This window comes from Perna viridis, chromosome 13 (genome assembly GCF_037379345.1).
Source record: "Perna viridis isolate PV_CMFRI_1.1 ecotype Kerala chromosome 13, ASM3737934v1, whole genome shotgun sequence".
Taxonomy (NCBI): domain Eukaryota; kingdom Metazoa; phylum Mollusca; class Bivalvia; order Mytilida; family Mytilidae; genus Perna; species Perna viridis.
The window spans coordinates 5,484,622-5,501,365 of NC_142457.1; the positions used below are offsets into that span (position 1 = coordinate 5,484,622).

The window sequence follows — 16,744 nt, forward strand, 5'->3', positions numbered from 1 at the left end:
GCTATAAAAACTAGATAACCACCATAAATCGGAAATGATTGTAACAAGTCAAGACGAATGCCATGGTTTTTTTCTGTTTCTTCCTTGATATTGGCATTTGTCAAAGGGACATTCCGTTTCACTTTTTCTTTTAATTATTGCCTAGAGTTTATCAGTTCTGTTATTTAGTTATTGCCCTTCCTTATCTAGAAAAAGAACGAATAACTCTAATCCTGCCATTTCGCTCAAATATACTTCTTTAAAGTGTATTTAAACATACTTTTCACCGACAATTTTATACATCAAAACGCTTTGATACAGTTAGAATCAAAGCCATGGTTCCATTTTCCTTGCCATCAAATGTGTTTTCATCTTTGCAGAAACGGGGAAACACAAATACCACATTGATAACTATTTACTTAATAGAAACTAGCAAAAATAATGCTGCGCAAAAAGCAGCAAGAGTTAGGTGCAGCCGATTGAAAATAAAATGACCTGAAATCCACAGACATCAAGCAAATAACATGAAGTGAATATACTGAATAGTTAACATCTAAAAATGCCATGAATATGAGATATAAGATCCCCTTATAGTATTCTGGTTGTAAGATTCTTATAAATGCTAAATCAAAGAGCAACCAAGGGAACCAAGGCCACAGCGGTAATCAAAATAATGTCATCCAGGAACAAAGACCAGACATGGAAAAGAGACACACACAACAAAGAACACAAGGCAACTAAAATCATACATACAAAGTAACAAAAGTAAATGAGCAACTCGGACTCCACTAAAAACTGGGAGCATGGACCAAGTGCACCGGTAGGGTAAGCGTCCTCTGCTTTTCTAGAAACATCCGCCGAGTTGCTCATAAAAAGTCAAGTCCGGGGTAGACAAACGAGGAAAGGAAAACTATGACCCGTTGAATAAATCAGTTTTCATAGTGCTGATGGAAGCGTTTTACTTAGCTTATTCCGTTATCCATTGTCGCTGATGCTTATTTACTACATGTCAACACAGACAAAAGATATGCATTTTGCTCATACTTTCGCAATTGCGGAGCCGAAAGGAATCCGGGGTTTGGAAACCCTTTATCATTGGAAAAAGTTGCTAACTTTTATGCATAATTAGGACAAAACAAGCTATTCATACCCTTGTATCCCGCTTTTTCTCCCGTCCATCCTCCCTAAAAAGGAACCGCACAGAAAATGATGAATCAATATTGTTGATCTATAATGTACTGTGAAATAAATATGAACGTTTCTACGATTTTCTAACGCCCGAGCAGCAATATTTCAGCTATATTCAGGCGATGAACATGACATGGATGATAAAATGGACATGAAAAGATGGTGATAAAATAAAAAAAGGATGGGACACAAGGATAATAGGGTCGAAAAATTTTGATTGCAACAAGATAAAAGGAAGGGATGGGTAGGGTCGGGCAATTTAGCCTCCTGTGGCGGAGCGCAAAGGCTCCTATTTCTACCGAATACCACAGCCGGATTCTTTAACGTGCGAGGAACGTGGCATCTTTCCCAACACGGTGCACCACTATGGTTTGCTGTCAGGTTTTCCGTATTATAGCCTGACAACCCAAGCATGTAACACACCAGGAGAACCCCATTTCACCACCTGGGGCACACATCCCAGTTGCTCTGTGGGCAGAGCGCCTATCCTGTATTGGATTTACTATTTTCTGTTCTATTTGACCAATCGCCCATACGTTCAATTTGGAACGTCAGCAATGACTAAGCACCTTAATGTAACTTCAGTAAATTTTATTGCAATCTCTTTGGCAGGTATAAATACCAGCTGTCGTTTTCTTGAAAACATTTGAAATCTGGCGACTTTTTTCTTGTTATTTATGTCTTCCCGTCTTAATTTTTACAGAATTTGGAAGATTGAGATACTCCATCAGTCCGCATAGGTACCAGTGATGCACGTTCTGGACGAAGGGCAAGGTCCTTTCCAGCCAGCAAATGTAATATCAAATACTGTGTAATAGATGTTTTTCTTATTGTCTACAAATTTTAAAAGGGGAAAGTTCAAGCTAAGAAAATATCAAATACGAGTTCCATATTATTACATGAATTATATCATTTTACCTCAGATTTCGTATCAAATCAACACAACTGTCCCACAGGAGAAGGAGGCCTCCATCTTTATCCGCCACTTAAAATTCAAATTGATGACAGTTTTGTTAGTGTTTGTTAATTGCGACAAGTAGAGCTGTCAAAAGTAGACCAAATAAAGAGACAGAAAAATATTCATATAGACAGGAGAATGTTTATTTTGATAAAAGCCAAATACAGTTGAATTATTCAATCTTTTGTTTTAAATTCAGCCATTATGAAAATTATATTAGTCCAAGTAATTATTCAGTCTGATCATTTACATATTTTTCAAAATTTAAACTCCTACCGACCCATATTCGTTACATGTGTGTGTAACAAAATAAAACAAAATTAACACGATTAACTTCATAGCAAAAACAACGCTGTTCCAAGCCGCTAAAAGTTGAAATCTTTGCAATTTCATTTCGTACCATCAAGGAATAGAATTGAACTATTACATTTTGATCGTGTGGGTGTCTTTATGTCTATAATTTCCGTTTTCTGTATCGGCATAATGCACGTATTTTAGCTTCTTGTACGTATAGAGTGATATAAATAATGCCTATAGTTCATGCAGTGACAAACAACGCAGAAAACGAAAAAAGCAATCGAACACAAAATAAATCCGTCAAAATGTTGTTTTTGTTTTAAATTGAGCTAAGGCAATATATACATTAGAATAAACCAAAATTTAATCACGAAATTAGTTAAGACAGAAGAAACAAAAGACTGTAAAAACTGACTCAGTCATAACCAGCCCGTTTGCCAGTCATCCTAGGTTATATGTAGACTGTATCTGTTAAAATACAACTGACTAGTGAATTGACACTTTTTTGTACAATTGAGAATTATTTCCGTTTTTTTCAAGACTTGAACTTCAATGTACGGCAGAATCGCAGGGATTTTGCAAGAAGCAGAAACTATTCGACTTTCCTAAGCATCAACGTTTACCCTGATCTTTTTTGGAGTACGTGTTGTTCAATTCAATGTATGTGCGTATTTTGTCTTGGATTATATGACTTGTTGCTCGAACTTTCTTCAATATTCCAGGAAGTGTATATGAATAGACCCTATCCCCTCCCCGGTCGTTAATTCTTTCCAAATGTCGCTTCTTGATTTCCTTGTACAAGTCACCTCTGATGGTTATAAAGAATTTATTCATAACAAACGATTTTTATTCCATCAACGCCTATATTTCTAGTCTTATTACTGATCCATCTTTATGTTTTAGAAAGAAATACCAAATACCTTGTTCATATCTCATAATCTATTGATAAGTTGTTAATTTCAGTTTTATTGACTTTTAAAAAATTATTTCGAAATTTGTTCATGAGTGGAATTACCACTTGTTACATTTTGTTTAATTACGAAAAAAACAATCGGAACAGGATGTTAATATTTCCTCTATATCTGGCATTCCCACTATAAATATCTAAACAAATTATTCCGGGTTACACATATATTTTCACTGGTTTATTTCATCGTCTACATTATGATACGCGATTAGATGACATACGTCCTCAAACTCTGATATGATTTTCATTTGTATCCATTCCTTAAAAAAGTAATAAATTCTTTCACCAAAAAAAAATAAGGCTCTTTAGGCTGATTTTCATATTTTTTTTCGTTTCATAGAATTTCATTTGAGTCTAAATGTTATCAATAAAGTTAAATCTTCTTTTCCTCGGTTTTTAGGGGGTGTAATTTGTTTCATTTTGTTGTTTTGTTTTTGCTTTTGTTTATTATTATCATTATTATTTATTAATATATTCGTGTTTTTTTTTCATTCCAAACTGATTTTCCTTACCCCTCGAAAAGTCCTATAAATAAGTATTTCCAGTGTAGATCCCACGTATATTTGTTCTTCAGAAAAAAATGACTGAATTGGTATGGGTATATATGATTTGTTTCAACGTGTTCCTAACCATATCAAATTCAAAGAAAATAGCTTGTACGAGAATCATTATACTTCATTATCATGAGACATAAATGTACAAAAGCAGCTGTTTGATATAGTATGTATACATGTATCTGTACGTTAAAACCTATCAACAATTCATGAACTCAATTAAATACACTTAGATTTTTAAAAAAATGCACATCTGTTTGACATTATGAAGTTTAAAATTCAAACATCGGTTTTATTTCATTTTTTACGGCGGGAAAGTCATCCCGCGGTCGTTCAAAATCTCTTCTATCTGTTCAAGAGTCATAAAATCATCTTCATTTTCGTTGTCCCTGTCATCGTCAGATTCAGATGACTCAGGAGCAGGAGGTCCGATTACTGAGTGATTGATCTCGGTGTAAATCGTTCTGTCATCTCCATCTAAATGGAAGCTGTGTGATGCCGGGTTTAATTCCAGCTCTATATAATTTAGATTAGGATTTACCTGGAAAAACACAACAATACTAACAAACATACGGAAATGTAAGGAACCCTTCTATTTTACATTTAAAAACAAATTATTCCAATATATAATTCTACTTTGACAAATCGACAGAATTATTTTAACATCACATCATTCCGTAATTGTGGTTTTAATAGACAACTTTCTGATTCGTTTTAAAGCATACTTTCCTTCCTCTCCATTACCAGTAATCTAACAAAAAACAAATCCGGTGAGCAGTTCACATGTGTGTTTTCAGAGAATAAGAAAGTATGTACCCTGAGATTTCTGTGTCTGTTGCTTTCACGACTCATTGACAATATTATTCCTAAAATACAGAAACTATTTTATATACAATGTCTGCCCGCTTCCATTAAACATATCTAAACATAGCATACAAAGTCATAGTGACTTGAATACAAAACAAAATAATTGTGATTTCGTTCCTAATGTTATTTTTCATATAAAAAACAATCTTACAATGCATAAATCCGACAAGTATATGAGCACGTCATATTAACTTAAAGCTTCTCCATCAGCCATTATTTTTTTTCATATCTTCCTCTTTATGCTACATTTTTATTCAAAAATTTGACAAACTTTCCAGAATACCCATTCAGGTAAATTTATAGGTTTCATAATAAGTGAAAGTTGAATATCAAAAAATATAAACTCAAGTTGTTTTTTTTTTCTTAAATTCAACATCACAGCAAATTTTCCTAAGCGAGTTAATGCTGTTAAACTTAACTCTTATTCATATTTTGAATATTCAAATTTCAAGAGTTATAAAATCTTTTTCTCTAAGACTCCTTTGAAATGTTTGACTTTGCACCTGCAATGGCGTAAATTTAACGATTGTGACATCACCAGTTATCTTCGACCAATCTGTTTTTTTAGAAAATAATACACAACCACACAACAACCAATCCAAACGGCGAATTGGTCATATCACTTTGCTTCGTGATATCGCAAATATCTAGCGTCTAATAAGTATATAAAACGACCAGGTCATAATAAAATATTTCTATCAATTCTTTTCTAAATGTATTAGATTGAATATGTTTTCATTATATTTATGAAAGGACACAATCAAGTCGTTTTTTATATTGTTCCTATCTTCACGATACATTTGTGTACTTACCTTGTTCTGCTTGTACGACTGGTATCAACTCTTGTAACTGGTAAATCTGATTTTCAACTGCAAGTTCTGCCGAAGAAAAAAAATCATTATAGATAGTTAACTTAGAATGGATAGGGCAGGAGCAGGGGGACATTGGTTCTCTGGGGTTGGGGGCCGTGGGGTCTTTGGTTTTGGGACGAATGGAGGTTTTCAGTAGGTCAAGGAGTGCTAAGGCTACATCAGTTTTTTAAATACCCCGATGTAGCAAAAACATTGTCTACTGCTCATGACAAATATGTTGTCGTACCAGCAGACAAAGCCCAAAACAACATTGTTTTTGTCTACAAAATGTTTTATATCCAATGTTTATTATCAGAGGTAGACGTAGAAAATAATAGCAGTGATAAAACCTATACTGCTACCACACTCTCCGAAGAAGAGATTTTGGAAAATCATAATTCTGTGCTATCCTTTTTTGGTCTCTCTACCAAGAACGGTGATTGTGATTCATCGGTTATGTACTGGATTCCTAAACTGCACAAGAATGCAAACAAACAACGTTTCATAGCTGGATCTGCAAAATATACCACTAAACCTCTTTCAAAACTTTTAACTTCTATACTCACAACTGTCAAAGAGGGTCTGAAGTCCTACCACATCACTTGTTACTTCCGTAGTGGTATTAATTCAATGTGGATCCTGAAAAATTCGAAAGATCTTTTGGAGACAATCTGTTCAAGACTATTATGAAAAAATATAATAGCATTAAAACCTATGATTTTTCAACACTATATACTTCTATTCCCCATATTCAGTTAAAATCCCCATTTAAAACATTATACATCGTTGTTTTTTTTTCCAAAAAAAGATGGTACACCTAGATACAAATATATAGTTCTTGGTAGAGATTCATTATACTTTGTAAGAAATAATTCCAAATCATCTTCCAAATATACAGAAGAAGATGTTTACAAAATGCTGGAATTCCAATGGGAACAAATTATGCTTCTTTACTTGTTGACCTATTCCTCCACTCTTTTGACGCTGACTTTATAGCTGATCTGATCCGAAAGAAATAACATCTTTTAACTAGATCCTTTCATCGCAGTTTCCGCTGTATAGATGACGTATTATCTTTAAACAATCCTTATTTAGGGATTTACATTGCTTCTACCCCAAAGAAATTGAGATAAAGGATACTACAGACACTGTGAAGTCAGCCTTATATCTTAGAAATCGATGGTCAGGGAAAACTGTTGACCAAACTTTAATACAAACGTGATGACTTTTCATTCAGAATTGACAACTTTCCTTTCATCTGTGGCAACATCCCTTCAGCACCTGCGTATGGAGTGTTCATAGCAAAACTTTTACGTTATCCTAGAGCTTGCCGAAACTACGCAGACTTTTTGTATCGCGCGAAGACTCTAACAAATAGGCTTCTGGAACAGGGTTATGTTGCTACAAGATTGAAGTCATCAATACAGAAGTTTTATGGTCGTCACCATGAACTCGTGGATCCTTATGCTTATGGTGTACCCATCTGCACCATGAAAACTGATTTATTCAACGGGTCATAGTTTTTCTTTCCTCATGTGTCTACCCTGGACTTTACTTTTTATGAGCAAATCGGCGGGTGTTTCTAAAAAAGCAGAGGATGCTTACCCTACCTGTGCACCTGGTCCATGCACCCAGTTTTTAGTGGAGTCCGAGTTGCTCATTTGCTTTTGTTACTTTGTATGTATGATTTCTGTTACTTTATGTCCTTTGTTGTGTATGTCTGTTTTCCATGTCTGGCCTTTGTCCCTGGATTACATTCTTTTAATTACCGCTATAACCTTGGTTCCCTTGATTACTCTTTCTATTAAAATGTGTGCAAAGTATGACAACACGAAGGGGAATTATTTCAAGAAACAAAATAATAAGCATATAAGAAGTGTACATATCTATACTAAATGATTTAAATACACACAGATGAAGCAGCATAAACAAAACTGAAATTATTTAGCGTTCTTTTGTTCCTTGAAAAAATAAACGTCTGCTTCTTTTAAGACCCTAAACATGCACATTTACTGAAAAATTATTCAACTCTTTGTTAACCTATGTTTTAGTGAGGGTTACTGCACGCTAGTTTATACTATGGTGCATTTGGTGAGTGTCATCATATATGTTTCTGCGTATAGTCCAGAACTAACCTTGTCTTCCTGAAACACTCGGTACTGAATCATCTGATTGATAACCTTGATTGTCAACAGCACCTTCGTGGACTTGATCTGCATGAAAATATATATAAGTCTAAAAGATTGTACAACGATACCGATAAAGATGTTTCTACACTAATATAAAATATATAATGAGCAAAATTTTCAGTCAACAAAAGACCTTCTTCAGTGCTTTACATAAACTGAGTGTGTACGAAAGTAAATGGTCTGTGAACACAACTTACTACCTAATCATGTGAATATCTGTGACGTATAAAATTGTTTTAACAGTTAACAACGATCATACCCACTCAGTGACTTATACAATTTTTTTGACAGTTAACAAAGATCATACACACTCATCGACTTATATATTTTTTTTGTTTGTGCTGCAACGTCATCGTATATATATATTTGTAACATGAATCTTCTTTTTTCCTTTGATCTTTTTATGGAATAATATAGAGACGACAAGCATGTACCAAAATGTATGCTCTAAATTGAAGCAACCAAATAATATTGCATGAAAGGTCACATGGGCCTATATAATGCAATGAGGAAACAGCCATGAAATAACCAAAACACTAAAACCAATATTGCATGGGTAAGCTCCGCCTCTTTGGGAAAAGATTACGCCTACAAAAAAGCACACATACAAATGTCAATTTTATTAGGTTTCATATAATAAAATACAAATCTTTAAATCTCTGCAGGTTTTCTTTGCCAGACAGAGAACATATAATGTCTACTCATTGATTTAAAGATAGAATCGAAAAAATACACATTTCTTTACTTTTGAAACATATTAGCAAAAAAAAACAACCCCCAAGTTGAACATAATGTATCGAAATGAAATTTTGCTCAAATACAGAGCTAAAAGTTCGTGAAAGTTGAAGTTGCAATTTGAAAATTGAACTACCCCTTTAGTATTTGTAACGTCTTTAAGGATTTCTGGTGTGGTCCGTTGACGTTTTATCGGTGGGATGGCCAACACGCTCGAATTTTCACTAGTCGCTTCAACGCTAGCATTTTCCTCGAGAATGCGTCTGCCATACTGCCTACTGTGCGGGTTATTAGATTTTCCCGCCAAACGTTATTTTTTTCTGCACGGACTGTCATGGGCGTGTCATTCATGTTACAAATCATTTATAGCAACGCCTTCCTCGTTAGCCAAATAAACTTCTCACGCTGCGCGTTCGAAAGTTTATTTGTCTAACTCGGAATACTATGCTATAAATATAACTTAATAGTCTAAATAATAGTCAACAATCACTCTTACGGGGTGATGGAACGTTAAAAACGATGCGAAACATAACAATAAATAATCAAATAAAAGATGGTAAAATTTAGGATATCTGTTATCCGAAATATTCAATTTAAAGTTTACCATCTTCTGGTGATGTTACACATATTTAGACGTTTATATATATATATATATATATATATATAAGTCTGAAAAATTCCCAACAATGTTAGAACTGTCAAATTTGCGAAGAAATATTTTGGTCGTTCCCTCCGCGGGACTCGAACTCGTTCCGCTGTGACATCTATGGCAACACCGCCTGCACTAAGTCCAGCGCCCTAGACCACTCGGCCAGCTAGGCTATATAAAAATATAGCTTTCGCTGGCCGGGTCATTCATCCTCGTAGGCTTAATCTAGGGTTGTAACTTAGTGCACGATGTATGGTAGTACGGGACAGTTCGTCAAGGTGATTTTATGTAGGAAAGAGGATAAAATTAAAGATACATGTCACAACAAATCAATATTATACAACGTCTGGGCATGTGACGATTCTATTCGCTACATTGTTCCATCGGATCAAATTGATACAGGGAAGATAACGTAAACTTATACATCGTGAACTAAGTTACAGCCCTAGATTAATCCCACGAGGAGGAATGACCCGTCCCTTCTATAAGTCTATTTCAGGCTGTAAGTAACTATGACTTTATTTTCTCAATAACAAACCATTTATGTAAACAACAGGAACATCTTGGAGGCCAATTGTCCTGTAAAACAAATATCAATAACTTATAATCGGTTCAAGGATGTCTGATATATAGTCCTTGATTACTTAAGACGCCACAAAATTAAAATTTAAAGTTTAAATTATTATAATTCCATGAATGAATGGCGATAAAAATGAAGGAAATTTATGCCCTGAAATTAAAAATGTGTGTCATGCCAGTTAAAAATAAATCCTCAGTAAAATCAATTATTGTATGTTTGTTAAGAATCATAATTTCATGGTTCATAGAGATCATCCATTCGACTTCATTGTTAAGTGTAAATTCGGGGCCGGGTCCAGACAATTTGAAAAGGAGTGGTGACAAAAAAAATGTTGACCTTTCATTTTTTATGAATATTTATGAGCTTGCCGGGAATACTCTTTTTACCTTGCTTTTGATAGGTTGGCTTTGCCAGTGAAGACAGGGTCACGTTGTCTCTTTGCTCTATATTGCAATAAAATATATTAACCAACAATATGTCCTACCTTTGAAACCAAATTATCATATTCCTTCCTGAAAATTAATTTATGATCGTCTTATAGGATGAAAGTAAACATTGCAACGTACATGTAAATCAAACAACTTATAGATACATTGGAAACACGGATTACATGTTTAACATTTCATATAATGCTTATTATGATTGTATTTTATAACAGATTAATTAAATCTCTCTTCATTCATCAATTCCATAAGTGTATGGCTTATTATTTGGATCAGGACCAGTCTGACTATAGTGTGAAGTAAAATCTGGTATTTGAAACAATGTAGAATCCACTCTAAACAGCGTGTGTTGTTGGAAGACAGTACTTACCAAACCTAACATCAGCTATGTCTGGAATTTAGTTTTGTTTACACAAAACAGCTCGACGCAAGTTTTATTGTATTTGTAAACACACACCTCATACATAATCAAATAAGACTTACCCTTTCTATATACAATAATTGTACTAATCAGGATAAGTAATAACCCAGTAGGTAACATAACGTACAGGTACAAATCTTCATTGTTTGCTGTAATTAACGATATGAACATGGTATATCCAGGCTTCGCCAAACTATTATTAGCTTCAGTAAAATATATAAACAATTACTTCAATACTTATTTTGCTCAAATATTTAAAATTACTTTTAATTCAAAATTGAAAATACTAAATTTAATATATGTTTAAAATACATGTAGTCCAAACAGTTTTCTATTGCATTGCGACAAAAAACACCTGTCCTTCCAAGGAAAGTAGTACTCATTCGTCACACATTATTCCATTACATTAATGAAACATGTATAACGATAAATAATTAGTGCTACCATCTAACCTGAAAGATGAATTGAACACACTTCTGAAAAATTACTCATCCCGATTGCGTTATAAGAGTAAACCCGAATGCAATAGTTTGTGTCTTGTTTGAGATCGGATATCCTGTATGTTCCTGTTTCTCCAAATATATCATCAATATGCCCATCAAGCGTCCATTCATTTGCATCACTTTTCCTGTATTTAATTACGAAAGTCTGTGGTAATCTACCGGAAAAACTACGTTTAAATTTCAAAACAATATCGGTGTCCTCCACATAAGAACTTTGAATTGTTGGAACTTGAGGAACATCTATAAAGGACAACATGAAGTGGGAAAATGTGCTTTTGTTACTTTGTATGTATGATTTTAGTTATTTTATGTTCTTTGTTGTGTATGTTTTCCATGTCTGGTCTTTGTCCCTGGATTACATTCTTTTGATTACCGCTATAACCTTGGTTCCCTTGATTACTCTTATCAATTAAGAATATAGAATTGTGTTTTATTTTTTTTCTCCAAACTTGGTTGGCATTTGTTGTCTATTTCTTTCGATCCGTGTCTCTCTCTCTCTCGATCTCTCTCTCTCTCTCTCTCTCTCGATCTCTCGATCTCCAGTATTTTCAAACGGACAAATCATATATTGAAACGTATATGTTTTATGATAATGCAGACGAAATGATAAGGGCCTTTATAGATGTCTAGGTGTATTGGATAAGTTTTACAATTCATAACTATACAATAACACTGTTACTGGCATAAATCATGATATACGTTACCGGCGTATATATATAGATGGTAACTAAAATGAAGATGATATAAAAATACCTCAGCTCATAAATAAAACACACCTGTTGGAATTTCAACAGTTTGGTCATTCCTATATTAGTATGCTATGATATTTGGAAATGAGATAAAAGATCTTTCAATGGGCTTGATCAAGAATTTTAAGACAATTAAATTTCATTTGGTCGTATACACACATTCGTGTATCTCATGTATGTAAATATTTAGCTAAGGATTAAAGAATAAACTTACCTTTTGCAGTTACTCTCACCGTGTAGCGCTTTGACCCATTACTATTTACCAACAGGAATGTATAATTTGTGAAATCAGTCTTCTCCAGTTGTATAATTTGTAGACTAACTACATATCCTTTTAGGGAGACAGTTCCTTCGTATATGCTTTCTTCAATGAGATGCTTGGTAAGATTTGTTTTCTGAATTTCTGTTCCATTCTGTAATTTACATGTCCAAGTAAGGGTAGGTACGCTGTATACAAATATTGTCACATCTATAGACGCTTGGTATTTACCATACTGTGTCAGTTGGGTTCTAGGTAGAATTTCAGGATCACCTATAATTTGTTTGAAATGAGTACACAATTTACGAGATGATTTGTCGACAAATTCAGTTTATGAATCAGTGACAAAGCAAAAAATGGAGATGATTGACAAACATATCACGCAAAAATACACGATAAAATGTTCCTTTTATTAAAATCATTTAAATATATATGTTTTAAATTATCAGCTACTTAACAGTATTTGATAACAAACCCTTTCTCTTACCATGTAGTTGAACAGAGCAGTTGCTGGATTGTATGACATTCCCAGCCATATTCGGTATACCATTTGAGACCTCACATACGTACAATCCATTCAGTTTGTATCTACTATAAGTTGAATTAAGAGTGAGATATTCTGAACCCCTGAATGATCTAAGAAAATCCCCTTGTTCGGAGAAGTGTTTCCAGGATACATAGCTGCAATTGTTTGGTTCTCCTTTAGCATCACAGAGTAAAGTATAGTTATCGAGGGAAACGATTATATTTGGAGGATCTGAAAACAATTATGAGAGTGTTTTAGACGTTTAAGTCAGAAAATAAATGTTACAGGAAGCATATGTATGCAAATGTTATTTTAAATAAGAAAGTTGTTTTGATATAATTGATTTGGTTTGTAATTAGCTTCCTGATTGGTTGGTTTGATTTGGGCAACAAAGATAATTTTGTATAAATTAATTATATACTGTGATGGCAATAGCTCGATTATACCATAGTCAGCGATTCAAATTTTCCAAAGCTTAATAACGATCTGTTATTAATCGGAATCCCTTAAAAATTAGGTTATACAGATTGTTTTAGAGATAGGTTTGAATAACCGATAAACCTTGATTATATCACGCAGAATTGTACCACTTAAGAAATGTTTTTTAATCAAAGAGTAATTAAGGGAACCAAGGTTATAGCGGTAATCAAAAGAATGTATTCCAGGCACAAAGACCCGACCTGGAAAACAGACATACACAACAAAGAACATAGAGTAACTAACATCATACATACAAAGTAACAAAAGTAAATGAGCAACTCGGACTCCACTAAAAACTGGGAGCATGTATCAGGTGCACCAGTAGGGTAAGCGTCCTCTACTTTTCTAGAAACACCCGCCGAGTTGCTCATAAAAAGTCAAGTCCGGGGTAGACAAACGAGGAAAGGAAAACTATGACCCGTTGAATAAATCAGTTTTCATGGTGCTGATGGATACACAATAACGATCCACGAGTTCATGATGACGACCATAAAACTTCTGTAGTGATGACTTCAATCTTGTAGCAATATAACCCTGTTCCAGAAACACTCACAAATCAGTTTTTATTTTAGATAACAACTATATATGATTATGAACTCGATCAAGTTAAAATGTATTTATATCTGCATAAAGATTCTTTAAAGTACTATTATATAGATATTAACATAAAACTCTGACTGTAGTTGTGCTTTTTCCTTCTCCTATCTCATTTTCGGCTGTGCATGTGTATGTTCCACTATCATTGCGCAATCCATCTAAATTAAAATTGCATTCTGACGATTCACAACTTTTCAAAATAGAACCAATGCCATCTTTTTTTAGGTACACGTGTGCTGCAGGAGGAATACTGTCAGTAAAACACTTTATTTCGTTTGAGTAACCTTCAAACACTTTTGTTTCATTGTCGACAAAATGAACAATAGGTTTGTCTGTAAAAAAAGGAAAAGTATCAGTTATCAAACTACTGTAGTAATAACCAACCTGCTCCACTCTTAGTAAATTTGATCAATATAGACATTTTCAAGATAAGGCTCCCTGAGGTACTCAAAAGCTATCGGGACAACATTTGTTGCAAATAGATTAAAGTCACCATTTGGAAATTCTACGGTCATCACAATGATTTCAATTTTTCATACATATCCGTCCTCAGTCATGGCATTAACGGTAATGAACAGTACGGTGGACGTTTTTCAATAATCAGAGAAGGCTTACCCTTAGACAACATCAAATTGTTTCTTGGTGTTCTATTTTTCTTTTTGTTCTTCGTGTAATATATATTGATCAGTCGGTGTTCCCACGTTTGCCACTTCTTAACTGGTTTGTATGGGACACACAAAAAAGGAACAGATATGGTGAAACGCAACAATGGCGCCATTGTATACATTTTATTCAAAATAGTAAATATTTACTGAGATTTATAAAAGGTCTTCAAAAAGTGTAAACATAACATTATGTAAGCTCTGAAAGACTTTTCGTGAGAATAACGGTTATAAAGATCATAAATAGTAATATTACCATATTTTAGGTAGATTTTATGCATTTAATTCTAAATTATGAACTTCCAGAAATTTGTTTGCATTAGGAAAATAATATGCACTTCTTTTGACAAAACAAACATGAGCAAAAGTAGATATCTTCCTTAATAGTTCCACATTTAACAATGCAAAATTGTACTATTTATCAAGTTTGTTACTGTTATGTTTTAACATGTCGCATTGATTAAGGGAACGAGTGTAATTACATTTTATTTGAAGAGTCATCTTTTTTCTCAAAGGTTCCACAAGTGCATCTATCATCGCTACACAAGTCACTGACTTGTTGTGATCTTCACGTGTAGGGTTGAATTTGTAATGTATCTTTCCTGACAGCCCATCTATAACATTAACATTGTCTTTGAACCAGGATATTCTGCTCGGCTGTATTCCGTGAGAAACCTCACAAACAAGAACTAATTCTTTATCCTCAATTCCATAGATATAACCATCATTTGAGTTTTTAATGGTTATGATGAATGGATTACCTACAATCGGAGGAAAAAACTTTAAACATAACAAACTTAAGTTTTTACTAAACAACAAACTGTATTGACTTATATTATAATGTAAATTTAAGGAAAACTGTAAACAAGTAAATTAAAAACAGAAATTAATTTATCTATTGTTAGGGATGTCTTATTTGGTACACATACGGTTAAAGGAAAAAAAGACATTCGGGCTGTCACTAAAATGTACAAATTTCCTCCCGGAAATTATTATTGGTGAAAATACAAAAAGAGGCAATTTTTCTCATATTATATATGACTGTAATGCCTAGGCATGTTCTTAGATAAAAACAGAATGTTATATTCGTTCCGTAATCATTGAAATTATTCAAACAAGCTATCTGAATGCTAAGTACGTCTCATAGAAAATGCATTTACGGACCTAATATACATACTTTTAAGCACGACAAGGTATCTCTTGGCACCATTAATATTATATATTACACTATGACATATATATGTGCCTTCGTTGTCTTTGGAGAAATCAGAAATCATTAAATCATAATGTAAGTTTTCGATTCGTTCATTTATTCCAGTCTTAAGCCCAATTGATCCTGGTAAATTCGGATATTTCATCAATCCGTCATAGTAAGTGATAGTACAGTCTGTAGAGCCATTAAAAGGTCCTTCCCATGTAGCAACGGTGATGTTATTCACAACACAAGGTAGTGTCACTGTCTCTCCATTATCTACATACACAGGCGAAAGCTTTGTGAACCTGGTCACTGGAATAAAACGACATTACAGAATTCAAAAATAAAATCTATAAGAATTCGAAAGAAAACGAAATAAAATACAATAAAAAGTATTTATATATAAAATGATGTGAAGAATTGTGTAGAATATGAATTTTGATAAATAAATGTGTTTACTTATCATTGTATAAGATATATAAAATCAATATCTAAGCGTAACAATTAGTTGAATAAGTTGAAAATAGTTTAGTATAAGATCATTCAATTTAAAGAGATAAGGAAGTATTTGGTTGTCATGCGGAAAATAAAATAATGTGTAAATGTTCACTTTAAGTAATTATATGAGGAATTATATGTACAGTTATGGAATATTTTGATCAATGAATGCATCAATACTCACTGCAAGAATGACCGATGTTTTTCAAAAACGCAAGGATTATGGCAACGACGAACCCAGCTGAAGGAAACATTTTATTAAAATGTATCCACCATTGAAGCGAAAAAAAGCTACAACATTTTTTTAAATATATATCCGGTGGAAATAGAAGTTTCCGTTTGTATGTAAAGTTTATTTCGAATGTATATTCAGAGACTTTGCATCTACAGAAAATTTAATGATGGTGTTAAGATGATACTGCTCAGGGTTGTTCATGTTTTACAAAATTGACATTTTACAAAGTGAATTAAAACTGTTTTTGTCATTGAAGATCAAAATAAACATTTGCTCTATCAAGGACCTAATCATAATGTCCTATTATGATGACCGCAGATAATGCATGTTTTATATACGATATTTGGCGTGATTGTATGAAC

At 33.5% G+C, this 16,744-nt stretch overlaps 1 protein-coding gene across 2 annotated transcripts; it reads right to left on the reverse strand.

Annotated features, from left to right (window-relative positions):
• Nucleotides 1-3,863: 3,863 nt before the first annotated feature.
• Nucleotides 3,864-16,452, reverse strand: LOC148599357 (neural cell adhesion molecule 1-A-like). Of its 2 annotated transcripts, XM_088558352.1 has the most exons (14): nucleotides 16,332-16,452; nucleotides 15,632-15,961; nucleotides 14,937-15,215; nucleotides 13,861-14,124; nucleotides 12,677-12,946; nucleotides 12,145-12,462; nucleotides 11,131-11,421; nucleotides 10,741-10,827; nucleotides 10,299-10,326; nucleotides 9,773-9,813; nucleotides 7,797-7,874; nucleotides 5,623-5,688; nucleotides 4,760-4,809; nucleotides 3,864-4,484 (listed from the first exon to the last, which is right to left on the reverse strand). In XM_088558352.1, the coding sequence occupies exons 1-14, from the start codon at nucleotides 16,399-16,401 to the stop codon at nucleotides 4,248-4,250; spliced, it is 2,409 nt and encodes an 802-aa protein (XP_088414478.1). In that variant the 5' UTR covers nucleotides 16,402-16,452; the 3' UTR covers nucleotides 3,864-4,247. The 2 variants fall into 2 exon arrangements, with proteins under 2 accessions (XP_088414478.1, XP_088414479.1); XM_088558353.1 differs by lacking the exon at nucleotides 11,131-11,421.
• Between the last annotated feature and the right edge of the window lie 292 nt (nucleotides 16,453-16,744).